This window comes from Quercus suber, unplaced genomic scaffold (genome assembly GCF_002906115.3).
Source record: "Quercus suber isolate HL8 unplaced genomic scaffold, Cork oak 2.0 scaffold_141, whole genome shotgun sequence".
NCBI lineage: Eukaryota > Viridiplantae > Streptophyta > Magnoliopsida > Fagales > Fagaceae > Quercus > Quercus suber.
Genome location: NW_027069602.1, coordinates 261371 through 287131, shown reverse-complemented (window position 1 = coordinate 287131; position 25761 = coordinate 261371). Strand labels below are relative to the sequence as shown.

Sequence of the window (25761 nt, the reverse complement as noted above, 5' to 3'; positions counted from 1 at the left end):
TCTTTCATGGACCTTATCTGGTATCTACTCTTCAAATAGCACATGGACACCACACTTATCGAATTGGTAGTCACAATAGCATGGAGTGCATGGTTCAACCAAAACAAAACCCGCCTGGGTGAAGCAAGACAAACTCCGCAAGCAATTCTGAGACGAACTTGCTCCATATTACATGACTTTCAGCTTGCACACGTATGGCCCACTCAGCTCAAAGAAGCCATGGATGGCCATTGGGTCCCACCTGTGTTTCCTTGGTACAAGGTCAACGTAGATGCTGTAGTCTTCTCTCAGCTTGGCATGATCGGCGTCAGTGTGATTATTAGGGACCACATTGGATCTGTTGTCGCAACCTTAAGCAAACGCCTTCCTCTCTCGTTGGATCCTCTGGGGGTAGAAGCAAAGGCAATGGATGAAGCCACTATTTTTGCATGGGACATAGGAGTCAGAGATGTCATATTCAAGTCAGATTCCATGCTGGTTTTCCATGCTATGGAGAACCCCACGGACGTCCCGGTCTCTATCTCTACCGTGGTCTCAAGTACCTGTTCAAGACTTCCTACGTTCCGTACTTTCCAATCATCCCATGTGAGGCAACAAGGAAATAGACCAGCTCATACTTTAGCTGCTTTTGTGAAGAATGACTCTTTTGTAACTTGGATGGAAGAGTGTCCACTTTTCCTTGCATCTACGGTGTCGCAAGATGCTATGTACTGTTTCGCTACTGTTAGGTTCTAAGGTCTTAGGATTTTATGTATTTAGAACTCTAATTTGTAATGTTGGCAAACCATGATCAAAACATTGTATTTAGTTTTATTTAGACTTGCTCAAAGTTGGTTTAATATTGTAAAGTTGGAATCGAGTGGCTGCAGAAGTACTTGGGACTCTCGGCCTGGCTCGATCGATCGAAGAATAGACTCGATCGATCGAAAATCGCACAGGTTGAATTTTCTGCAGAATTTCCAACTCAGCCCTACTTCATTAAACGTTTAGGGTTTTATGTTTTTACCCTAGGTATATAAATAAAACCCTAGCCACGTTTTTGAAGGTTGTCCATATTGTATTGTTGCTCATACATTGCTGTTTTGTGTGAATCTCGTGTGAGATCTTTGAGGAGCTTTCCTTTACACAAAACTTAGGGTTTTCATGGTGGAGATTATTTCAACATCTTGAAGATCATTACTGTTGCAACCATTGGAACTTAAAAGAAAAGCAAGCGGGGAGCTTGTAGCTGATTGAGGAATTCAAGAAAGAAGTAGTCCGTGGATTCGGAGCCTGCGCGTGGTCGTGTCAGGAAGTTCTACTGGTGGGTAGCATTAGGAAGTCGAGCGGGGAGCTTGTAGTCCTTTTGTACGAACTTCAATTCTTTCATAGTGAATTCAGGTTAGCCTTGAGGATCGGTGGGTCAAATCCTCCCCAGGTTTTACCGTGTGGTTTCCTGGGTGATCATATCTTGTGTTATTTATTTTCCGCTGCTTTATATCTTGATATGATTGTTTGGATTGTTTTAACCTAGAATTGCTTAATTTGACTAAGTAACAACTTGGCTAATTAATCTAGGCTACGCAATCTGTGTGTGTTAAGGGGTCTAAATTCCTGTCAGCTACTTAATAAAATGAGAGTATTTCCTATCAAAAAAAAAAAAAAAAAAGAATTTTAAACTATAGGTTTGAAGTAACTGAGTTTTCGTGGAGTTCAAGAAGAAATTCGCAATAAATGTATGTGTGCTTTAATCACATCATATCAAGCTAGTTATAATTTTTTTAAAATCTAATTTCATCCGAAACATATCAGGCTAGTTATAATTAATAATAGAAAAGTTTTTAAATCTAATTTCATCCGGAATGATGAGACGGGAAATTTAAAAAAAAGATATTCTTAAGGGAATTTCAAATGTATTAGATAGGAGTTTTAATCACATAACATTTTTAATAAATCGTGACTTATATTTAAATAATATAAGTGGGTGGTTTTTTTAACCATAGCTTAGTGGGTTGCATAAAAAATTCCTGCAATTTAGGTTGTATAAAAACATTGCTCTTTTTTTATTTTTTATTTTTTTTTTGAGATAGGTAAGTTAGTAAGAGAAGAGAGGTGAGAATTGAACCACAAATATAAGATACTGTCATTATTATTGGATTATCACTTGAATCCTCAATATTTTACATTTTCAAGTGGCTGCTATTTTCTTGATTATTTAAATATTTAATATCATGTGCCAAATTCTAGCATCACCTGATAGAATGAATTCTCCTGTAAACCAAGCACGTGCCTTGTATGTTTCTTCTTGCTAAGTACCCGCTTTATCTGTATAGCCAGTCATTTTAGTTGCCCTACGAAAATTTGGCTGCTATCTTCTTGAACTTTCACTCACAACTCAAGCTGCAGCTGTAGTGGCTGCCTCAATTGCAGAGGTTTGTATGCAAAATATAACTTTATATTGCTATTTATCAATTTTTTAATTGCTCAATGCGAATAATTCTTTTTGGAAAAATACAAAGTGGCAAAAAGGAAGTCTAAATGGCAGTTTGAGAGGGCAGATTTTAGAGTATGATATGGAAAGGGTTGGGCAAAGGACAGAAAGAGAAGGATATTTGAAACTAGCCATGATAATGGAAAGAAAAAGTTAGACTTGATTATGTTAATTGCATCAAAGAGTTCTATTAAGGGAACACTAGATGAAGGAAAGAGAAAGTAGCTACTTTGATGTATATTTTGATTCAATCCATGCAGGGAATTGGGGAGAATTTCCAATTTAGTAACTCCATTGATGATATAAATCATAGGCTCGCAGGGAGAATTATGATAGTCAAATAGGAAAAAAGTTATTCATTATGTAATTCTGAAGTGATTTTCATAGATTCCTCATACTTGTTATCCAATGCAATTGTTGGTGTTAATTAGGAACATTGAAGTCATTATTAAGGGGGATAAGAGTTATAGTTCAAATTTACAGGAGAGAATTTCACACATATATATACTTAGATTAGGTTATACTAGAAGTCTAGAATTTCTACCTTGTATTCAAAAAGGAGAAATGCTAACATATGCTTTTAAGGCAATGGTTAACAATCCATTTAAAGAAAGTTTTTATGAAAAAAAAAAAAAAACAAGGCAAAAAGCCACTTTTAGTCCCTACATTTTCAGGCGATTCCCATTTTAGTCACTACATTTTATTTTTACCGCTTTTAGTCCCTATTCTGAAAAACGCCATCTATTTTAGTCCTTCTCATTAGTGCCATAACGGCAAAATCCTAGTTGGCGGACGGAGTGCATCGCTGGCACACTAAATACTGACATCAGCATTAAAATAATAGTATAATATATTATTTAGCATTTTAAAAATGCCACGTCATTTTTTAAAAACAAAAAATAATTTATGAATTTTAACCAAATGAAAAAAAAAGAAAAAACAGAAATAAAAACCAAAAATAATATAAATTGAGATCTAGCTTTATTTTGAGTAAGAACATACAAGAACATAAACTTACTCATTATTTTGTTTGCAACCAAACACAATATCAACTGAAAACCTTTATTATCAAAAATATTTTTTTTGATACTGGAAAATAAGTAAATAAACTCAGTCAGTGTTTATCAAAAATTTAGTAACCCATTGTTCTTTCCCTGACATCAGAAACACAGAAATTAAAAAAAAAAAAAAAAAAAAAAAAAAAAAAAAAAAAAAAAAACTGAAGTCGTTCTTCCTAGACCCAGAAATTTTCTTCAGAAACAAAAAATTAAACATGAAAACAAAATTAAAACATAAAAGAAAAAACAAAATTAAAATCCAGTTCATCTTCAACAAGAACTCTAAAGAACACAAATTCAGATTTAAACATAAGAACACATGCCCAGATTTTCTAGCATTTTCTTGCCCTTTCTTATCAACCAAACACAAAAACACAAACATAAACTGATTTCTAGCAAGAACAAAAACACAAACACAAACCCAGCAACAGATTTTCCTTGTCAACCAAACACAGAAGCAGCAAACAAAAACCCAGCAACTGATGACGATGAGGATGAAGACGTGGAGAAGCTTCTAGAGCCGTTCACGAAGGACCATTTCATGGCTCTGATCAAGAAGGGAGTGAAAAAGCACCCGGACTTGATTGAAATTGTGCGTGAGCTCGCCAATGCAGACCCGCCCACCGTAAGATCTTCATCCACTGCCTCAGCTGGGACACCACCGTTGAAACCCTCACCTCCGTCTTCGGCAAGTACAGGAGATCAAGGATTGCAAGGTGATCACCGACCGCGTCTCTAGTAAGTTCGAAGCGAATCGGCGTTTCTATTAAGCATAGGGTATGGATTCTCATCTCCGACTAGGAGGCCTTTGGTGGCGGCGGCGGCGGCGAGCAGCTCCGGTAAGAGCATGGAGGTGTTGAGAAAGATTGGCGGTGGCTGCTTCAAGGGCAAAGACAATAAGGGCGTCATCAAGGTCGAGGCCGATAGGGCGGCGAGGACTCTTCCAAGTCTCCTCTGGGGTGCTCCCGGACCACCTTGTCGTCATGGTTAATGGACTCATGGGTTTTGTGTGTGTGTTTGTTTCTGAAGAACAACTTCAGTTTTGTTTTTTTTTTTTTTTTGTTTTTTTTTATAATTTCTGGGTTTTGATGTTAGGGAAAGAACAATGGGTTACTAAATTTTTGATAAACACTGACTGGGTTTATTTACTTATTTTCCAGTATCAAAATTTTTTTTTTTGATAATAAAGGTTTTTAGTTGATATTGTGTTTGGTTGCAAACAAAACAATGAGTAAGTTTATGTTCTTGTATGTTCTTACTCAAAATAAAGCTAGATCTCAATTTATATTATTTTTTTGTTTTATTTCTGTTTTTTCTTTTTTTCATTTAGTTAAAATTCATAAATTATTTTTTGTTTTTAAAAAATGACGTGGCATTTTTAAAATGCTAAATAATATATTATATTATTATTTTAATGCTGACGTCAGCATTTAGGGTACGTTTGGTACGCTGTAATAGCTCCTGTAATGGAATAGCTATTCATGTGTAATATCAATTCGGTCATTTGGTTGCATCTTTATTACATGATTAATTATTACATTGGAATAACTATTCTTTAAATTGAAGAATAGCTATTCCTCTTTAAAATGGATGTAATAGCTATTCCTTAGAGTATATAATAGGTTTTAAAATTAATATATTTCCAAAAATGTAAAGTTTCCTTATACATCTTCTTTTACAAGTTTTCCATATGTAACAACCAAACTTATGAATGGTAATAATTATTCCATTACAATGTCTTCTATTCCCAATAATTAAGATTACTATTCCTAATGTAATCTACATTCAGTGTACCAAACGTACTCTTAGTGTGCCAGCGATGCACTCCGTCTGCCACCTAGGATTTTGTCGTTAGGGCACTGACGGAAAGGACTAAAATAGATGGCGTTTTTCAGAATAAGGACTAAAAGCGGTAAAAATAAAATGTAGGGACTAAAATGGAAATTGCCTGAAAATGTAGNCTCATGGGTTTTGTGTGTGTGTTTGTTTCTGAAGAACAACTTCAGTTTTGTTTTTTTTGTTTTTTTGTTTTTTTTTATAATTTCTGGGTTTCTGATGTTAGGGAAAGAACAATGGGTTACTAAATTTTTGATAAACACTGACTGGGTTTATTTACTTATTTTCCAGTATCAAAATTTTTTTTTTTGATAATAAAGGTTTTTAGTTGATATTGTGTTTGGTTGCAAACAAAACAATGAGTAAGTTTATGTTCTTGTATGTTCTTACTCAAAATAAAGCTAGATCTCAATTTATATTATTTTTTGTTTTTATTTCTGTTTTTTCTTTTTTTCATTTAGTTAAAATTCATAAATTATTTTTTGTTTTTAAAAATGACGTGGCATTTTTAAAATGCTAAATAATATATTATATTATTATTTTAATGCTGACGTCAGCATTTAGGGTACGTTTGGTACGCTGTAATAGCTCCTGTAATGGAATAGCTATTCATGTGTAATATCAATTCGGTCATTTGGTTGCATCTTTATTACATGATTAATTATTACATTGGAATAACTATTCTTTAAATTGAAGAATAGCTATTCCTCTTTAAAATGGATGTAATAGCTATTCCTTAGAGTATATAATAGGTTTTAAAATTAATATATTTCCAAAAATGTAAAGTTTCCTTATACATCTTCTTTTACAAGTTTTCCATATGTAACAACCAAACTTATGAATGGTAATAATTATTCCATTACAATGTCTTCTATTCCCAATAATTAAGATTACTATTCCTAATGTAATCTACATTCAGTGTACCAAACGTACTCTTAGTGTGCCAGCGATGCACTCCGTCTGCCACCTAGGATTTTGTCGTTAGGGCACTGACGGAAAGGACTAAAATAGATGGCGTTTTTCAGAATAAGGACTAAAAGCGGTAAAAATAAAATGTAGGGACTAAAATGGAAATTGCCTGAAAATGTAGGGACTAAAAGTGGCTTTTCGCCAAAAAACAATTAATGTTTTGACAAATTTTTTTTTTTTTTTTATTTCTCATAAAAGTGATGTCAAAACTTTCATAAAATGGATTGTTAACCATTATCCTAAAGGTATTTATTAGCATGACCCTTAAAAAAAAAGGGGCAAGACTTAGGTACAATACTTAAGTGCTGTTCCTTAGGTTCCCCTTTTAAAATTTTACCATGTGGATTTTTTTTCATGGGGTGGAAGTGTATTTTTTAATTAAGTAGCTACATGGTTAATATTAAGAGTGGAACCAAAAGAACAGCACCTAAGGTACCATACCTAAGTTTTGTCAAAAAAAAAAAAAAAAAAAAAGATAACATTGTTACTAAATTTTTTAAATTATAATTTTTTTTTCTTGAGCAATATTGATGTCTAAAAATCTTTTGGGCCATTCGGACAGTCAGTTATTTTGCTCAAGAAACTTATGCAGCCTCAAATACTCAGTAAAAGGTGATGAGACATTGAAGCTTGGGTCTCACTCTCAACAAGCTGTGGTGAGTGTCTTGAGTAATTTATATCTCCTCTTACTCTTTCATTCTATATGACTTGGGTACTATTTTCAAAAGAATTTACAGTTTGGAATACTGGGCTTTTAAGATTCTAATTTTTATAGCAGGATTAATTTAAAACTCGGAAATAAGTACGTCAATTACCACAATGTGGTGTTTCTATAAAAAAAAAAACTACAATATGGTAAATTTAATTTTACTTTTTCCCCGCATTTTAGAGACAAAAATAGTAATTTTGCCATTATTTATTTTGTGGCAAAGTTTGTTGTTTACACGCAAGGAAATTTTAGCTTGTCACTTTATATTTTCATTTTTATTTTTTGGGGTTGAGTTTGGTTCTAAACACCAATAGAAAGTTGACATTTATTTTTATTATGTATAGTTGTACATAACTCATTTAATCCAACTAACCAAGTGAGTCATGTGCGTTACACATAACAAAACACATTTCATCTTTTTATTAAACATGTTTAGAGTCAAAAAAAAATTTTTCCTTAAGATTTGGTTGACAGCCTGCATTTGAATACAATTTGTGAAGTAATTCATGAAATACTAATTTATTGTTTCTCTCCCCATCTGTTAATACAACTCTAATTTACTATGAAGTTTCCACTATATAAAAAAAAAAAATACAAGTTGAAAATGGCTTCTGAAGTGGGCCTAAAAGGTTAGATAGGACAAGTGGGCTAATCATCAAGGCTGACCCAATAAATAACAACCCTAGATAGATTTATATACAAATCTTCCACTTAACCCCCACCACGTTTCTCATCTTGATTTCTTTATCTGGCGGCGGGAAAAAAAAAAAAAACACCCAAAACAATTTTTTAAAAACAAATTCCCAATTTCGAAGCATTACGTTTTACATTTTACAAATTTTTTTTTTTGGGTTTAAAAAAAGAAAGAAAGAAAAAAAAAAAAATACATTTTACAAATTTTTTTTTTTGGGTTTAAAAAAAGAAAGAAAAAAAAAAAAAAAAATCCACAAAGCTCCAAAAGTGACTTGCGAAAAAAAAAAGTACACGACCTCCACGCGTGTCGAAAAGCGCGTGGAATCCGCATATCCCCATCCCCACTTTTTCCTCCTCCAACAACAAAATACGTTCTATTGAAATCCCACACCGTCCAAGATTGCCAAAATATCTCAATCAAACGGCCGAAACCCCATTAACCCACATGGACCCGCGAAACACGACAACATTTCTCATCTAGTTTAGGTTCGGATAGTACACCGAACCTGAGGCCCGGATTCCACGCCTAGACCGGCATTTTTTAGAAAAAGAAAAAGAAATTAAAAAAGAAAAAGAAAAAAGAAATAAAATATTCCAAGTCACTGTTTGGATCGCTTTATCTTCGGCTCTGGTCCGAAAATCCAAACTTTCTCGCTCTTCTCTTCTGCAAGTCCTTTTAGACAGAGATAGAGAGAGAGAAAGAGGGTGTTCTTTTAAAACAAAGCCAGAAAGAGAAAGAGAGAGAGAGAAACTGTGAGCCATTACAACGTCGTCGTTTTGGAGCTTTTATAACCACTCTAGTGTTTAGTTTAGTTTAGTCTATAAATTATAAAACCAATAAAAAAAAAAAAAACATTTTTGTTTTTTTGTTTTGATCAGCTATGAGCTACTACTACAACTACAACTACTACTACTTGTAACTTTTAGGAAACGACGCCGTAAGTCTCTCTTTCTCTCTCGCTTTCTCTTTGAAGAACCCTAAACTTCTCTCTACTTTTTTAGCCATAGCTCAGCTCAGCTCAGATCACAATTCTCTTTCTCTCTCTCTCCAAGTCAAACTGCACCTTCAACTTCCTTGGTGGGCCTTTCAGTAATTTTCTCTACCTCACCGTGAATTCACTTCATTAATTTGTGCTTTCTTGTGTTGAATTTGCTTGGAAATGTTTGTGCATGGTGTTTCTTGTTGAGAATTTTTGGGGTTTTTGGTGTGGAAATAGTGGGGGGTTTTTTTTAGGGTTTTGAAGTAAATGGGTTTGGGTTTTCAATTTCACTAGAATTGTGCTATTTTATGCTTGAATTGTAGTCTTTTTAAGTCTAAAGCATAGTGTTTGTGTGCAATTTGTTTTGTTTCTGATATATTGTTTTATGTTTCAAAGAGCTCACATTAGCTTAAATTTTACTGAATTTGCCTCTTGGTGGTTTCTGGGTCTGGAATACAACAATTGAAGATCATGTTTTTGGAGTAGTTCCAATTGTTTATTTAAATGGTGGTTGAGAAAGTGAAGGAAGTTTTGAAATCTTTCTGGGTTTTTTTTGTTTTGAATGTTTTCTCCTAGTTTTCATGTTCTTGGCAATTGATTGAAGCACAAAGTTTAAAGTTCAAACTCTTGTGGGGTTTGTTCATTTTGGCGATGGTCGATGACAATTGGCTGACATTTAAAGCCTGGTTTCCAAAATATGTTGTATCTGTATCGAGTGCAGAATGGAGTATAATAAACTTGGTTTAAAATTTAATCATATGTCTGTTAATGTGATGGTGTGATACTACTTTACACTAGCATTTTCTTTTGCTTTTGCTTGTGTGGTTCGTTTCGATGTGCCTTTTTTGTACATTCAAATGATTTGCCATAAATATCATGTTTTGTTACTCGGCATTGTTGACTAGTATGTCTCGTTTATCAACTGCAACATTCTTGTGCAGGGTAATGTTTGAACAGATGTGCTATATCGTAGATTTGCTGGTGTGAGGTGGTTTGATTCATGATGATGTTTATATATGGGTAGAACTACTTTCCACAAATAGAATTAACTGAGTGAATCTTGGTGGCTGGATTTTTAATGCCTGGTAACGAAGTTGAAGAGAGGATCCATAATTTATATGAGCTAGACAATTCTTCCCAAGGCCAGTATCACTCTCAAGCTTTGGATGGAAATTGGCCAGTTCTTAACTACAATCAGTGGGTTGGAAAACAGAGGCAGATTGGGGAAGCTCCGAGTTTCAAGCTGAAAAACAGCAACACTCAACAATTAGGTATCAGCGATTTATATTATTTGTAACAATCTTTACTTTAATGACTCTTTATCACTCTGTATTGTAGACAGTGGCAATATAAGAGGAATTTTTTTTTCACCCTTTTGCTTTCTAAGTCATTGAATCAAAATTTATTTATGGTAATTTGAAAGAGCCATTTCATTCTCTTTATAACACAAACTGTATAGTGTTGCCTTTTAATAAATCATTTGATCATATATATATATATATATATTTATATATAACACTGTATGTCTTTTGATATTTGTAGATTCTTTGTTGTTCAACCAAACCCATACACAGTTGACGCCAAGACCTGAGTATCCCAACAGTTACTCCCGAAACCAGCAGCTGAATTCAAATGGATATATGTTTGGACGCCAGCAATTCCAGGCAAGCCAAAGTCAACCAGAGTTTTTGGGGGAAAATACAATTTATGATCCACATAATTTAACTTCCAGAGGCATCTCTTTCCTTATACCACAGCAAGAAAATGCATCTGGGGACAGTCCCACCTTGACAACAAATTCAGAAAGGTCAGAAATTACTGAATCTTCCACTGACTTCAACTTTGTTGGTGGGAAGCATCAGTTTGTGAGAGGCCAACAACCAGATACAACACAAAGTCACCTAATGCAGCAGTCTGGATACAGTGATATGCAGATGCTGCAGCAGCACAGAATGTTCAAGCAGTTGCAGGAACTTCAGAGGCAGCAACAACTTCAGCACTTTGGTGACCCAAGGCAACAGAATTCTTCAAACCAGATTTCTGCATTGACTAAACAGGTTACTGGGGCTCAGATTTCACCTGTCATCAATGGAACACCTGTTAATGACACATCACAAATGTTTATGAACTGGATGCAGCGAGGTACGCCTCCCACTGCTCAAGGTGTATCTAACAGAGTTATATTTTCACAAGATCAAGGTCAGGCTTTGCGTTCCATTGGTCTGGCTTCTCAGCAGCCTGATGTATCTTTATATGGTACTCCAATCACAAGTGCAAGAGGAAATATGGGCCAATATTCCCATCTCCAAGGGATGTCTCATGATTCCACCAATCTGTTGACCAAGGCCAGTGGTCAAACACAGAATTTGTCACAGAAACCTATGATGCAGTCATCAGCCTTCAGTAACACCTTTGTAGGTGATCAGGTTAATGTTTCTTCAGATCGGGTTTGCTTCTCCCAAGGAGCTTTCATACCCAAACAAGGACTTCAGGGAAAAAACGTTTTTGGACAGGTTCCTATTCAGGGGTTGAGTAGTGGAGTTATTTCAGGGAACATCCAGCTGGGGAATACTTTACAAAAAAATGCATCCCCAGTGGAATTTAATGGGAGGCAAGAGCAAGCTAGTTGGCCTGGAACCTTGCAGCAAAAGATGCAGCTTGGCCCTTCTCAGGGTTTGGTTCCCCTAGATCCGATGGAAGAGAAGATTCTGTACAATATGGATGATAACATGTGGGATGCTTCTTTCGGCAGGCGCAATGACATAGGTGTTGGAGGTTTTGGGCCTACAGTGGAACATACAGATTATTCAAATACGTTTCCTTCCTTACAAAGCGGAAGCTGGAGTGCTCTTATGCAGTCTGCTGTAGCAGAAGCTTCTAGTAGTGATACTGGACTACAGGAGGAGTGGAGTGGCTTGACTTTTCAAAATACAGAACCCTCAACTGACAATCAGCTGTCAAATGCTATGGGTAGTGAAAAGCAACAAACGGGTTGGCTTGATAGCAACCTGCTGGTTACCTCCTCAAATTCTAAACCTTATCCTGTGTTTAATGATTCTAGTGTGAACTCTAGTTTTCCCGGCTTTCAGCAGTCAGGTGTCCAATTCTCGATGGAGCAGAGAGATGCATTGCGCTCAGTTGACTCTCATGAATCAATTCAGAAATCCACCAAAAACACTGGTGAGTGGTTAGATTGCAATCCTAAACAAAAGCCATCCATTGAAGGAATCCAACCTGTACAACCGCTTATGCATTTGGACAATGCATGGGCTGGTCAGATTTTCGAGCACCCAGAAACGGATGCCCATCAGCTGAGAATAGCCTCATGTAACAATGTTAGCCAAACATGCAGTGGACCAAAAGGTAGGAATATTATGTCTTGATCACCCATTTTAGTGTTGCTATTTTTGTCACTCATAATAACGAGAACACTTTGGACAATTGTTGGACAGGTGATGTTAATGAAACTACATACAAGGAGAGGGATTCTGAGGAATGTCCGTGGGAGGCTGATAGTAATTGTGGGGTAAGTTCTTTTTCTAGATCAACTGGAGGATTGGAGCAATTACACTCTGGCACGGATAGTACTCTACCCAACAGAGAAGATTCTCAGATATTTAACTTTGCTGCTCTACCAAATTCAAGCCCTTCTAAGGCCTGTCAGGAAACAAGTCAACAAGTCCAACATAGTAATCAACTTGATTACATTAAGCATGTTGATGTATCTAGGAACAAGGAAAATCAGAGCATGGAAAAAAACCAGCATCAGATGAGTAATGGTTCTCATGTTTTGCATAACTATCATGGGGGAGCAGGTGGAATGTATGAGATGCAGCAGAGCTACTACCAAAAGGACAACTCTTATGAAAACTATGGTTCCAAAGGATTGAGCAGGCAAGAGCAAGAGCATGCAGGGCAGCTCAAATTCATTGGTAATGTTTCTAGCAGTGCTATGAACCTGGATAAGGTGAATACTGGTTTTTTTTTTTATATCCATTTATGATACTTCTGTTGATTGTTTGTTTCAGATTTCCATTGTTGATGATGTAATTTTCTTATGTTACAGGGGCACTTACACGATTTTCATAAATGGGGTGGTCAAGGAAACTCAAAAGCCTCAGAGAAGGTGCCTTCTAGAGGTGATCTTGATAAACCTACTACCTTTGACAGATCAGTTGGTCCTCATTGTGCAAATGTTACTGGTCAAACAAGGTAGTTGATTATGAAATAATGATGGTTTAGAAATGTGGGTTTGCATTTACTAATTGTTATTATTTCACTGCATTATAAGTCAAACCCTTATTGATCTAGTTCATCCCTTGCTTATAAATCGCACTGGCCTTATGTTTCTGTACTCCTGTATCCCTATTGTTTTGCAGAAGTCATTATTTATCTTATTTTTCAGTATTTATCTAAAACTAGTCACATCAGGGACCGCTCTTTCACTTATATTTTGTCTGTCTTATGGAGGCTTTGTCTGACTTAATCATGGCAGTGAAAACATGCTTGAGCTTCTTCATAAGGTTGACCAGTCAAAGGAGAACAGCACACTACCTTATCTTGGAGCTAGAGGCTGTAATTCATTAGTGCCTGAGGGAGAAACACCAGATGCGTCTGTTTCTCAACAGTATCATCATCAGTCTCCTGCTTCTCAAGGCTTCACTTTGAAATTGGCTCCCCCATCTCAACAGTTGTCCAATGTGAACCCTTTTATCTCATTTTCGGAAGTAGCAAGTAATATGAATTTCAGGCAAGCCAATTCTGAGTTAGGAGAGAAAAGCCAGACCTGGTTAGCTTCCCCATCCGTTCAGTTTTTGCCTTCATCACAGGAGTCATCTCAAAGAGCACATTGGGATAATAAAGTTTGTGCTTCGGGGCAGGCAAGCATCCCCTCATCTTCATATATGCATGGAAGTTCTGTTACAACTTTTACATCTAGTCCTCAATATATAAGAAGTCAGGCTCAAATGCAACTCATGCCCAATGCACCTGTAGCACGTCCATCTTCACAGGCAACATTTCCTGGTACAGTTAACAGATATCCACCCTTCAACCTTGCTCAAGATAGTTCTTCACAGTTAAGTGCCAATTCTTCTGGTATGTCAGTCATGCACCAGCAGGATGCATTTTCAGCGAAACCACAAAATGTGTGGACAAATGTACCAATTCAACGTCTTCCTTGTGTGGAATCTCAGAAGGTTCCCTTTTTGGATACATCAACAAATAGAATGGAAACTTCATTGGCTGCACAGGGGCTAAATGATCAAAATTCCCAGAAAGTTGGATATGGTTCATCAGAATTCCCTCCGCATCCTATGAATTCACAAGGCTCTGAAGATGGGGCAGATCAACCAGGGAAAGAGAGGTCCCAGCTACAAGTATCAGCTGGGATACTTGATGTTTCATCGACAGATAGTTTGGCAACGGATATCCCTGATGGAAATGCTTTTGCCTCTGGCTCATTGTTGGCTCATTCACTCCAGCAAGACCTTGTAAGAATGCAATACGAAGACAAAAATGCCCCTGCTGCCTCTGATAGAAATGTTGGGTCTATTGGTCATTCTTTAAAACCATCACATGTTCTCCATCCGAATTACTCTTTAATGCACCAAGTGCAGACAATGAAGGACGTTCGGCATGATGGACAGCAGTTCATATATGAACATGTTTCCAGGTCCAGAAACCAAATGGATACTGGACTGACTTCAGCATCCCAGCTCAACTCATTATCATCTGTGGAACCCAAGATGCAAAGCTTCTTGACAGAAGCAAGAGAAGATTCTGGCATAAATGTTTCACCAAAGCCTGCTCTCGTAGATAGACCTCATGAGATTGTTGCATCTGGTCAAAGTGATTCTCAAAGTCAATTTATTAGTAGTAATGTGGTATCTAGTCATGCAGAACATCCGCAGGTTAATCTGCCCACGGCACCCTCCTGGTTTAAACAGCATGAAGCTTTCAGAAATGGGCAGATGCAACCAATATATGATGCAAGACTTGCAAAGACTGCTGCAGGACAGTTCTTTCTTGGGAAGCCGTCCCAGAATTTGAATACATTTTCGTCCGTGGAACGGATAGATGCTGATGCTAGTCAGGCTGGCAGAGTTTGGCTCAACCCAGCAGCCCAGCAGCTCAACCCATTATCAGCCCCTTATTTGTTGCCTTCAGATGACAATGATCAATGTATGGCTATTGTGAGACCAAAGAAGCGCAAAACGGCAACATCTGACCTTCCACCATGGCACAAAGAAGTCACACATGGTTCTCGAAGGGTTCAAAATATCAGGTACTTGCCATTATAGCCCTTTTGTTTGCTATAGTACTTCCTTTTATGTTTACTTTTATTGCTTAGAAGATGGATAAAAAAAAAAGAACTAATAGTGTTGAAAATTACTGATATTCTTGTTAATTTATCTTTATTTTTTTCTCTTTTCCCCCTGGATGGAATTGAGAATTATTGTTAACTTAATGACTTAAGACTGGTGGTGAATAAAATATAATATTCCTAACTTTCTTTACTTCTTCTTTTTCATTATATATATATATATATATAAGAAATTATCCATAATATATTTCAATCACTGGTTACTTTTCTCTTTTAATTTTGTTAATGTATAAGGGTGCATTTGCTTTTGCAGTGTTGCAGAACATGACTGGGCGCTAGCGACAAATCGACTTACAGAGAAGGTTTGCTTCTTCTCACTCTTTAAATATTCTTGTATCTGGAAATCAATATTTTTTGTAATATTTTCATTTCTAATGGCAGGTGGAAGATGATGTTGAATTCATTGAAGATGGGCAGTCAATGCTGAGATCAAAGAGAAGACTTATCTTGACAACACAGCTTATGCAGCAATTGCTTTGCCCAGCACCAGTGTCCTTTCTCTCAGCAAATGCTGCTTCACATTATGATACTATGGCATACTTTGTTGCTAAGCTATCACTAGGGGATGCATGCTGCTTGAACTCTCACACAAGAAATGGTTTGTCTCGTGTACCACTGAACAACAATAACTTGTAAGTGTAGCTCCTCTGGATTTTTATGCTTCTTTTTCAAATGTAAGAGGATTTGTCTATATATATATTGTTTTTTTTTTTTTTTTATTGGAATTCGGTTAAATATTTTTTCGGCTTTCTTTCTCATATCACTTTCCCAATCATGAGTGGATCAGGTACAGATACTGATACAGATGGAGTTGACAAAAAGTTTTTGGTTATTCCAAATCATCTGACGTGTCAGTGCAGCTTTGCTTTCAAGAGTCAATTTGATGAGAGAGAATGACAATCAAGTACTATGAATCTTCTCCAACCAAAAAAATACACACCCTCGTGTCATGTACAATAAAAGTCTTTCCTTGTCTTTTACTCCATCCCCAACATAAAAATCCTCTTTTTTGTGACATTGAGGGACACAGAATCAATGTCTGAACCTTGTACTTTTCAAAGAAAACAAATGGGTTTGTAAAGTTGTTAGTAAACAGAAGCTTCTGTGTCCTTTTCAGAGAGATCTTTTGCTCCCCCAATAAAATGAAAGCTGAACAACATTCACACGTGACTGAGGGAGAAGAAATTAGTTAATGAACAAGTGCAAAGGTCACAGAAGCTTTTAATAATTTTCCATGTTTGTTGGGGATTCTTCAGGGAAGCACCTGATAAAACTTCATTATATAAATTACAAAGAGCTGTACCTTTCTAAAATATTTTATTTGACTAACTAATTGCTTGCTCTTCAAGATGCCAACGCTCCTGTCTCCCAGCTCAATGCAGAACCAACCTGAAAAGTGGGGTTTTTCTTTTTTTGGGGGGGAGGGAGGGTGAAGTAGGGAAAAGAAAAAAAACTACAAAACCATAGCTAAACAGATATACCTATAAATTATGTATATATGTAACAACTTGAGACTAGAGGCACATCCATACCAAAGACCTCTTTGCTATTTCAAAAGATTACTTATGGCACTACCTATTCTCCTTGGAAATTCATCAAAATATACAAGAAATAATATTTACTTCCTCAAAAATGACAACAATCAACCTCCGCTCAAGATTGAACGAGTGGCCTTTGTTACTTGGGGGTTGACTGGCTTTGCATTCTGTCAATAAATCCTCTTCCTTCATGGTGCCAGTACATATGTTGATGAAAGAGATCAGAGGTGGGCAGGATATGGAATGTATAGCTTAAATGAAAGGAGCATTCAATTGGGAAGGGGATCATGTAATTGATAATCACAGTGAAAGACATGGTACCCCCTCTGGTAGATTCTTAGGTATTTGATGCGCAATGACATATCTCTGAGGAGAGGGTTTTGGTGCAGGGGCAGTACTAGGTGAAGATGAGGTTGTGGAGGAATCTGCTGGTCGGACATGGAATTTGGCAAATCGGTTGATGACAGAAAACTTTTCCAACTCTTGGCATTCCACTCTTACATCTAAAATTGATGCTGCTGCCATGTCCAGTCTGTATCGTCAAAAGGAATGTATTAAAAACATGACACAATTTTTATTCCTTTCTTTTACTTTCTTNATTGGAATTCGGTTAAATATTTTTTCGTTTTTCTTTCTCATATCACTTTCCCAATCATGAGTGGATCAGGTACAGATACTGATACAGATGGAGTTGACAAAAAGTTTTTGGTTATTCCAAATCATCTGACGTGTCAGTGCAGCTTTGCTTTCAAGAGTCAATTTGATGAGAGAGAATGACAATCAAGTACTATGAATCTTCTCCAACCAAAAAAATACACACCCTCGTGTCATGTACAATAAAAGTCTTTCCTTGTCTTTTACTCCATCCCCAACATAAAAATCCTCTTTTTTGTGACATTGAGGGACACAGAATCAATGTCTGAACCTTGTACTTTTCAAAGAAAACAAATGGGTTTGTAAAGTTGTTAGTAAACAGAAGCTTCTGTGTCCTTTTCAGAGAGATCTTTTGCTCCCCCAATAAAATGAAAGCTGAACAACATTCACACGTGACTGAGGGAGAAGAAATTAGTTAATGAACAAGTGCAAAGGTCACAGAAGCTTTTAATAATTTTCCATGTTTGTTGGGGATTCTTCAGGGAAGCACCTGATAAAACTTCATTATATAAATTACAAAGAGCTGTACCTTTCTAAAATATTTTATTTGACTAACTAATTGCTTGCTCTTCAAGATGCCAACGCTCCTGTCTCCCAGCTCAATGCAGAACCAACCTGAAAAGTGGGGTTTTTCTTTTTTTTGGGGGGGAGGGAGGGTGAAGTAGGGAAAAGAAAAAAAACTACAAAACCATAGCTAAACAGATATACCTATAAATTATGTATATATGTAACAACTTGAGACTAGAGGCACATCCATACCAAAGACCTCTTTGCTATTTCAAAAGATTACTTATGGCACTACCTATTCTCCTTGGAAATTCATCAAAATATACAAGAAATAATATTTACTTCCTCAAAAATGACAACAATCAACCTCCGCTCAAGATTGAACGAGTGGCCTTTGTTACTTGGGGGTTGACTGGCTTTGCATTCTGTCAATAAATCCTCTTCCTTCATGGTGCCAGTACATATGTTGATGAAAGAGATCAGAGGTGGGCAGGATATGGAATGTATAGCTTAAATGAAAGGAGCATTCAATTGGGAAGGGGATCATGTAATTGATAATCACAGTGAAAGACATGGTACCCCCTCTGGTAGATTCTTAGGTATTTGATGCGCAATGACATATCTCTGAGGAGAGGGTTTTGGTGCAGGGGCAGTACTAGGTGAAGATGAGGTTGTGGAGGAATCTGCTGGTCGGACATGGAATTTGGCAAATCGGTTGATGACAGAAAACTTTTCCAACTCTTGGCATTCCACTCTTACATCTAAAATTGATGCTGCTGCCATGTCCAGTCTGTATCGTCAAAAGGAATGTATTAAAAACATGACACAATTTTTATTCCTTTTCTTTTAACTAGAGGCCAACTGCATTTTTCTTTTCCTTTTTGCCTATGTTCCACAAGAACAAGAGAATAAACCCTAAGAATAGGATCCAATTTTCTTTGCAGTTGTGTAAGGGTTCAGGCATTTAATTTTGGTTTCATAAGTGTCAAATCTTCTTTACAAAGTAAGTTGCAGATCTTCTGGGCACATTATAAGGTCATTATTGTTTATAAAATTATTATAGGGTTTGCCACATCCTTTTATTAACATATAATTGCAATTTTCTTTATGCCGAAAGTGTCAAAATGATTACATGATTGCCAATACTTGTCTCATACCTTAATAAGTCATTTTCCAGCTTCTTTGCTCTACTGCTGAAGTCTTCCACAACTTCTGAAAAGCGATCATCGATACTCTCAAAACCTTTGAGCTTCTCTGAAATCCTGAACATATTTACAAACAGAAGTTATCTTTCTGGAGACTCGAAACATTTTTTTTATACACAAGTATTCCATGAGAAATTATATATTCATGCATTGATGATAGAACTTTTTAGTTCATTTTTAGAGTGCCCCATGATACCCACCCAACCCAACCCCCCCCCGGTGCAGTGGCAGAAGAATAAAGAACAAGAAACAAAAAAAAAAAAAAAAAAAAAAACTAATTTTTAAGTGTTAGAAAATGATATTACGTTGTGGGGTTTCCTTATCCATAGTATACGAGGATAAATTTGATTGGTTGACAAGTGGATTCCCAAAGAGTTTGTAATTGTTGCTGACAAACATTGGTGGGGTGTGTGTATTAGTTTTTTTTCAAAAACAAAACACTGTTAATTTTGCCATCATCAATATCCCATCACCATTGCACTTTTTGCCTCGTGGAAAGTGGGACCTGGACCACCTTTAGTCAGCCACGGATATCGTATGCTTGTTGACCTTGATTGATTTTTTTTTTTTTTTGGACTTTGTGTTTGTGATAATTTCGTGGAGTGTGGTCCTAAAAATCACCAATATTTGTTTCTACATGTGAAGCTGAAAAATAGTTTATCCTATATCGACTTGTACTAGTACTTGTAGTTCTCTATATAGTCGGTTTGCACTTTTGTTTTTCAAGTCGGTTTGGAGTCCTAACTCCTAAATACTAGCGGATAAATTAATTCGCTCTCTTTCTCTATAAATATCACATCCCTTGGTACCAAATTTATTCTTGCTAAAGTGATTACATACTGATAGAGAGAAACCCTAAGAGATTTCTGATACCAAAACCAAAAAAAGTCACAAAGATGACAGACGGGTTTTGTACAGATTGCAAGGCATATACACCTATTGTGTTTGATCACACGGCAGGTGACACAATATGCTCTGAGTGTGGACTTGTTCTTGAATCCCACTCCATAGATGAAACCTCGGAGTGGCGAACCTTTGCCGATGAGTCCAGAGATAAAGATCCCAACCGTGTTGGTGCCCCCTTAGACCCTTTGCTCTGCGGTGGCGGGCTTGGCACGGTTATTACCAAGATTGGTGCTTCTTGTGATTCTTCTTTTTCATCTTCAAGAGTAATTAACCAGTGGCAGAAAGTTGCACAAAACCCAGATGCCTCTCTTATCAATAACTTCAAAAGGATTGGTGACATGGCTGATACGTTAGGCCTAAAGGAGACTATTAAGAATCATGCCAAAGAGTTATGCAAGAAGGTGACTGATCAAAATGCTTGTAGGGGAAGGAACTTGAGTCCCATAATGGCTGCTTGCTTGTACTATGCTTGTCAAGAAGAGGGTTATCCAAGGACAATGAAGGAGATTGCCAAGGGAGCAACAATGAAGGATATATACAGAGCCAAAAGGTTGGTAAGGGAAAAGTTAGGGATTGGTAACAAAGTAATACATGCTGGGGATCTTGCAAGACGTTATTGTTCCAATCTTGGTTTGAACAATCTAGTAACAAAGGCTGTGCTAGAAACCGTAAAGAAATCTGAAAAGTTTGACATAAGGAGAACCTCTACATCTATTCTAGCAACGATTATTTATATGATAACACAGCTTTCAGATCGGAAGTGCTCTCTTCGAGGTGTGTAACCCTGAATATTGCCACTCCTAATCTTTTCATACATTCCTCTTAAAACACAATATTAACCACTTTTTTTTTGGCACAAAACGATTTCTTTATGGGAAAACACAATTAACTATTGAAATATAAACGGTGCCAACAAGATGGTTATTTATTTATTTATTATTTATTTTATAATTTTTAATTTTTTTCCCTTTCTTGAATTATTGAATTAGGAACAATTTGTGTTTTGAACTGATTCATATTCTATCTTATCTCTATTAAAAAAAGAAAAAAAGAATTAGGAACAATTTGCAGGACGATCTAATTATAATCTAACGACTTTATGTCATATCATTCAAAGAATTTCTTTGTTTGTTAATGAAAAAAAAAAAAAAAAAACTTTCATATCAAATTTAATAATTTTTTTATATTCGACTCTGTTATAATCTAATAACTGTGTGTCATGTCATTCAAAGAAATTCTTCGTTTGTTAATGAAAAAAAAAAAAACTCTTTCATGTCAAGTTTATATTAGATGCTCCGAAATTATCTCCTTTTTTTAATCAAATAATTTTGACTCACTTACAGTTACTGTTGGATTTGTTTTAATAATCCAAGCATTCATTGGTGCTTCTGGATGACACATATTATGTCCATGAATTTTTATTAAAGCCATTATATATGGATGCAGATATTGTACTTAGTGCTGAAGTTTCAGAATCGACCATCAAAGGGACATTCAAGGATCTTCACCCTTATGCTTCAAGGCTGATACCTAAGTGGTATGCAAACGAGAAGGACATCAGGAAACTTTGCTTCCCTTGAAGCTGTGAAGAAAATGGTGATGCAAGCTACAAAGACTTCCTAGTTAGAACTGGATTTTTATTTTATTTTGTTGTATTTATAATTCAATAGTTACAACAATAGAGAAGGAGATTCAAATAGAGGACAACAAACTATACTACTAAATTAGATTTTAAATCGCTTAGAATTATGTTTTATTAGAATTTGTGATTTTGGCTAATTGAGTTTATCAAAATGTTAATGTAAGGATTCCTTAGTTAGTTTATGTCTACTTTTTGTTGTTGTTGTTTAATTTGTAAATGTAATTTGTGGGGGCCGTTTTACATTGATGGGCTTGGGCTCGTCTGCTACACCAAAACCTGTGAGATAGTGGGTAAGGGAGTTGGGATTGGCATTTTGGAAATTATACCACAGGTCAACTTGTGCACAAGCCAGGCATGCCCAATGTTGAGGCAGCTCAAAAATGGTATGGCAGGCTGAGCACAGCAGGTATGGTCGTGGTGGGATAACCGTCTTGCATAGCAAAGAATACTACAAAAAAATTGACTTCTACAAAAAATTACATTAAGTGAAGGGGTTACAACAGAATAATAGAAAATAACTAATACCGCAAATAAAAAGGGGTTACAATAGAACAACTGATATGACAGAAAGAATAAAATGTATCACAGCAGAATGGCCAATAATATAAAAAACTACAGAAAAATGAATAACAATGGAAATGTCAAATAAAAAGTTGCCACCATAGGGTAGTAACGACGATTCTAAGTAACTGTAATAGAAATGGCTTGCTTTCCTAATCCTAGGCTGAATGGTTTAGCAGGAAGGGATCCAAAAAGGGAACCAAACCCCAATACGAGTAACCTCGTTACAGACTTCTGCCATTGAAATTACCCGTGCTTAGGAAAGGGCCTAAATGGTTTTGGGTTCCAATTCACAAAGTCTCAGAGGGTGGGAATGTCATGAGGGAGAGAAAATGTGGTCTATTGATGCATGCCCCTATTTCTATTGTGTTGATTCTCTTCCTTTATTTTATTTTTTTACCACTTAGTTTTCTTTTGCTCTCTGGTTCTTCGTTTCTTTCTTACTCCTCTCTCCGTCTTACTTCCATCCCCCCTCCCTCATGGTTACCTTTCTTCCCTTTTATATCGCTTGATCCTATGAGATTTCTTCCTTTTGTCCCTAAGGCTTTACCAACCGTTTTTAATTTTTTGTGGGCATCATTCCAAGATTGCCCACTAACCCCTTGGTTGCCCGGCCACTACCTCTGCTCAGACCGTGCTTGCTGTATCACTCCCCATCTCTAAACAAAATTCCTTGTTTAGTTTCTCCCCTCTCTCAATTTCTGCCTCCTTCAATGGATCAGAATTTGGCTACCTCATCACTTACCTCTATGGCATGCATCAAATGGCCCTAGCCCTTTGCTTGCCTTTTTTGGGCAAAATGCCATCCCAGCAAGGTATTTCTCCCAAAAGAAGCCTTGGCAAGAACTCTTGAATAAACCCTATTTTCTCCTCGTCACCAAATCACACCCTCTGAATCCCTTGATTGAGGGCCTATCTCCTTTGTATTGCCTAGGTACAAGTAGGTGGTGCTCCAGCCTTTGAGTGAACTCCACTATCCTCTGCATTTGTCATCTTCTGCTACGCATGTTGGGCTTGTGCTTATCTCCCACAGTGTGAAGGTTGTGTGGGCTTTTGGGCTCATATTGCTTCCCTTCATTTCCTTATGGATTGGGTATTGTCTAGGCAGAAGTTTCTGCCCTTCCAGCCCACTGGGCTTTTATTTCTACCATTCCTTTTCTTGCCATGCCTATGGGCCCGTTGGCTGTCATTTTGCCATGTTGGCCCATTGGGTTTATTATCTATTTTCTTGGGCTTCCTAGGCCTACTTACTTTGTCTTTACCTCTTATTGTGCCCATGGGCTTGTTGGCTGTCATTCTTGCCACGTTGGCCCATTGGGTTTATTATCTATTTTCTTGGGCTTCCTCGACCCTTTTACTTTGTCTTTACCTCTTATGTGCCAAAGGGCCTATTGACTGTTATTCTTGCCATGTTGGCCCATAGACTATATTACCTCTCTTCTTAGGCTTCCCCAACCCAACTCTACCTTTACCTTTTATTGTGTTTATGGGTTTGCTGGCTGTCATTCCAGCCAAGCCACGTTGGCCTATTGAATTTATTACCTTACTTTTACCACTTATACTCCATCTTCCTCCTATCTTTCTTATTGTTGAGCTTCTTCTGCCATTGAGTTTTTTGTCAAAAATGGGCATTAACATAATTTTACTTCTATTATTGTCTATTGGATTGTTTTCGGATCTTACAATTAAGTATGGCAAAAGTCCCTATTTCACCCTCCAATAGTATTGCGCATCAAAATTTTCACAAATAAAAGAATAATGACGGTTGAGAGATAAATTTTCCACATGCCACGTGTGACGTGTCCCAACCTCGTTGGATTTCACTTTTTTTTTTTTTTTTTTTTTTTTGAGAATCAAGACCAAGAAACTTTATTAAATCATCCAAAGTCGGTTACAAGAGCATGATGAAGTTGTGGTGGAACATCCTCCATCCACACAATGAAAGAATCAATGTGTTTAGCATATTGAGCTAAGTTATGAGCAAGAGAGTTACCCGATCTACGGATGTGCGAAAAGGAAATACAAGAAAAGGCTTCAAAAATCTGCTTAGCTGAGGAAATCAAATGGCCGAAGGAAGTGAAGGACTCCTCCTCACTTCGTAGGGCTGAAATAATCAACTCCGAATCTCCCTCGACTATAACAGAGGATAGATGGAGTTCTTAAGCGAAAGAGGTGGCTCTAACCGCTGCCAGTGCTTCTACTTCATCGGAGGAAGATGGTAGCCTGATTTTTTCAGACATGGAGGCCATCACCCTTCCCTGGTGGTCACGTACAATAACGCCCAGACCAGCTTCATTTGTCTCCCGGAAAACGGCGCCGTCAAAATTGATCTTGAAGCTTGTCGGCGATGGAGGTGTCCATCTGACCTGCGGTTTTGGCAAGCTACTTGGCTGCATTCTTGGGATCGGTAGAGCCTCTTTGAAAGTTTGAAGGGACTGTGAGGCAGAAGGGACCACTTGAGAGAGTGGGAAGGGCTTAGTACTGGTCCGAAGTGTATTTCGATGGTTCCAAATAGTCCATACCAATGTAGCAAAGAGATCTGGGTTGACATTCTCCTCCAACAACCTACACTAACCGAACGACAACTATAGACACCTCTTTTGGCAGCCCAGAAAATTAGTTCTCTTCCACATTTTGTTACTTCGCACAAATGTTATCAGAGTAGTTATTAGGCTAAAACACTTATTCTTCCAAGTTCCATCCAAAACAGCAATCGTTCATCCAAACCCCTGTCCAAAATTATATTCATATATTTGCATAACTCAAGTTCCAATTATCCAAAATTACTTCTAGCAAAACATTTCAGAGGAAGATCCATCTTGAATCCTGCATTTATGACAAAATGTTCTTGAGTGTGAAAGTCAAATTTCAAGTGTTGTGACCTCATAACCGGGGCTTGTCTCAAGATAGGTGATGTTATGGCTTGTGATGTTTTTCCCCATGGGTCTTAAAAACACAGGATTTAAATCAAGACAATCAAACTAGCACATCATGGAAATGAAGTAGGTCTCAAATTTGATTGTCCAAGAGCTAATACAATGGGGCAAGATTTATTAGTGTTTTGACCAAGAATCTGTTGTGGATATCCTCAAAATTCACCTTCCCTCAACCCTACAAATGGTTGAATTTTTATGGACCCCCAACTCTAATGGGTATTTCTCTGCAAACTCCACCTATTGGATGGTAAATGAAAACTTCTTCGGAAGTGGTCCGTTTGACCAAAGAAGATTGGAAGGGTTAAACTTCTGCTTTGAAAATTATATTCTAGCACACTCCTAACAAAAGCAATTCTAAATTCAAGACTCATAATGAAAGATCTTTGGCTTTTATTTTGTGAAGAGACAAATGAAACTTCAAAGCATCTCTTTGTAAAATATTCCCTCACAAGTCACGAGATAGTACAGTAAATTCAACTAGGTCTATCAGGTTCCATGAACTAATTTTGTCATCAATTTTTGACTGGATAAATTTGATTCTTGCCCCATCAAAGACTACTTGGTATCCCTCGTGAGGAAGAGGGAAGCTACAGTACTCTTTATTTAGTAGCATGTAGTGATATGTTGTGGATGACAAAGGAACAGTCAATTGAAAACCCAAGTCAAATTGAACCCGTGCAGATTATAAGAGAAATGATTCTGTCATCAACTT

General features: G+C 36.9%; 2 protein-coding genes and 1 long non-coding RNA gene across 4 annotated transcripts; 2 read left to right on the top strand and 1 right to left on the bottom strand.

The window, feature by feature from the left end:
- The first annotated feature begins 8373 nt into the window (after nucleotides 1–8373).
- LOC111995616 (uncharacterized) lies at nucleotides 8374–15758 on the top strand. 2 transcript variants are annotated; one of them, XM_024027537.2, is made up of 8 exons: nucleotides 8374–8813; nucleotides 9657–9986; nucleotides 10258–12078; nucleotides 12168–12682; nucleotides 12782–12927; nucleotides 13211–15001; nucleotides 15354–15402; nucleotides 15482–15758. In XM_024027537.2, exons 2-8 carry the CDS (start codon nucleotides 9794–9796, stop codon nucleotides 15734–15736), a joined length of 4770 nt encoding a protein of 1589 aa, XP_023883305.2. In that variant the 5' UTR covers nucleotides 8374–8813; nucleotides 9657–9793; the 3' UTR covers nucleotides 15737–15758. The 2 variants fall into 2 exon arrangements, with proteins under 2 accessions (XP_023883305.2, XP_023883296.2); XM_024027528.2 differs by having other exon boundaries at nucleotides 8374–8825.
- Nucleotides 15759–17711: 1953 nt separating this feature from the next.
- Nucleotides 17712–19196, bottom strand: LOC136068917 (uncharacterized). The gene is made up of 2 exons (XR_010630214.1): nucleotides 18957–19196; nucleotides 17712–18589 (listed from the first exon to the last, which is right to left on the bottom strand). It is a non-coding gene; the product is annotated as an uncharacterized LOC136068917 (long non-coding RNA).
- Nucleotides 19197–19265: 69 nt separating this feature from the next.
- Nucleotides 19266–21689, top strand: LOC111995253 (transcription initiation factor IIB). Its single transcript, XM_024027171.2, has 2 exons — nucleotides 19266–20684; nucleotides 21357–21689. Exons 1-2 carry the CDS (start codon nucleotides 19901–19903, stop codon nucleotides 21488–21490), a joined length of 918 nt encoding a protein of 305 aa, XP_023882939.1. The 5' UTR covers nucleotides 19266–19900; the 3' UTR covers nucleotides 21491–21689.
- The last annotated feature ends 4072 nt before the right edge of the window (nucleotides 21690–25761 follow it).

Coding starts and splice junctions, on each gene's coding strand:
- LOC111995616 (XM_024027537.2), top strand. CDS start 9,794: ATGCCTGGTAACGAAGTTGAAGAGAGGATCCATAATTTATATGAGCTA. Junction 12,928..13,210: donor AATGTTACTGGTCAAACAAG/GTAGTTGATTAT, acceptor TAATCATGGCAG/TGAAAACATGCTTGAGCTTC. Junction 15,002..15,353: donor CGAAGGGTTCAAAATATCAG/GTACTTGCCATT, acceptor TTGCTTTTGCAG/TGTTGCAGAACATGACTGGG.
- LOC111995253 (XM_024027171.2), top strand. CDS start 19,901: ATGACAGACGGGTTTTGTACAGATTGCAAGGCATATACACCTATTGTG. Junction 20,685..21,356: donor TCGGAAGTGCTCTCTTCGAG/GTGTGTAACCCT, acceptor ATATGGATGCAG/ATATTGTACTTAGTGCTGAA.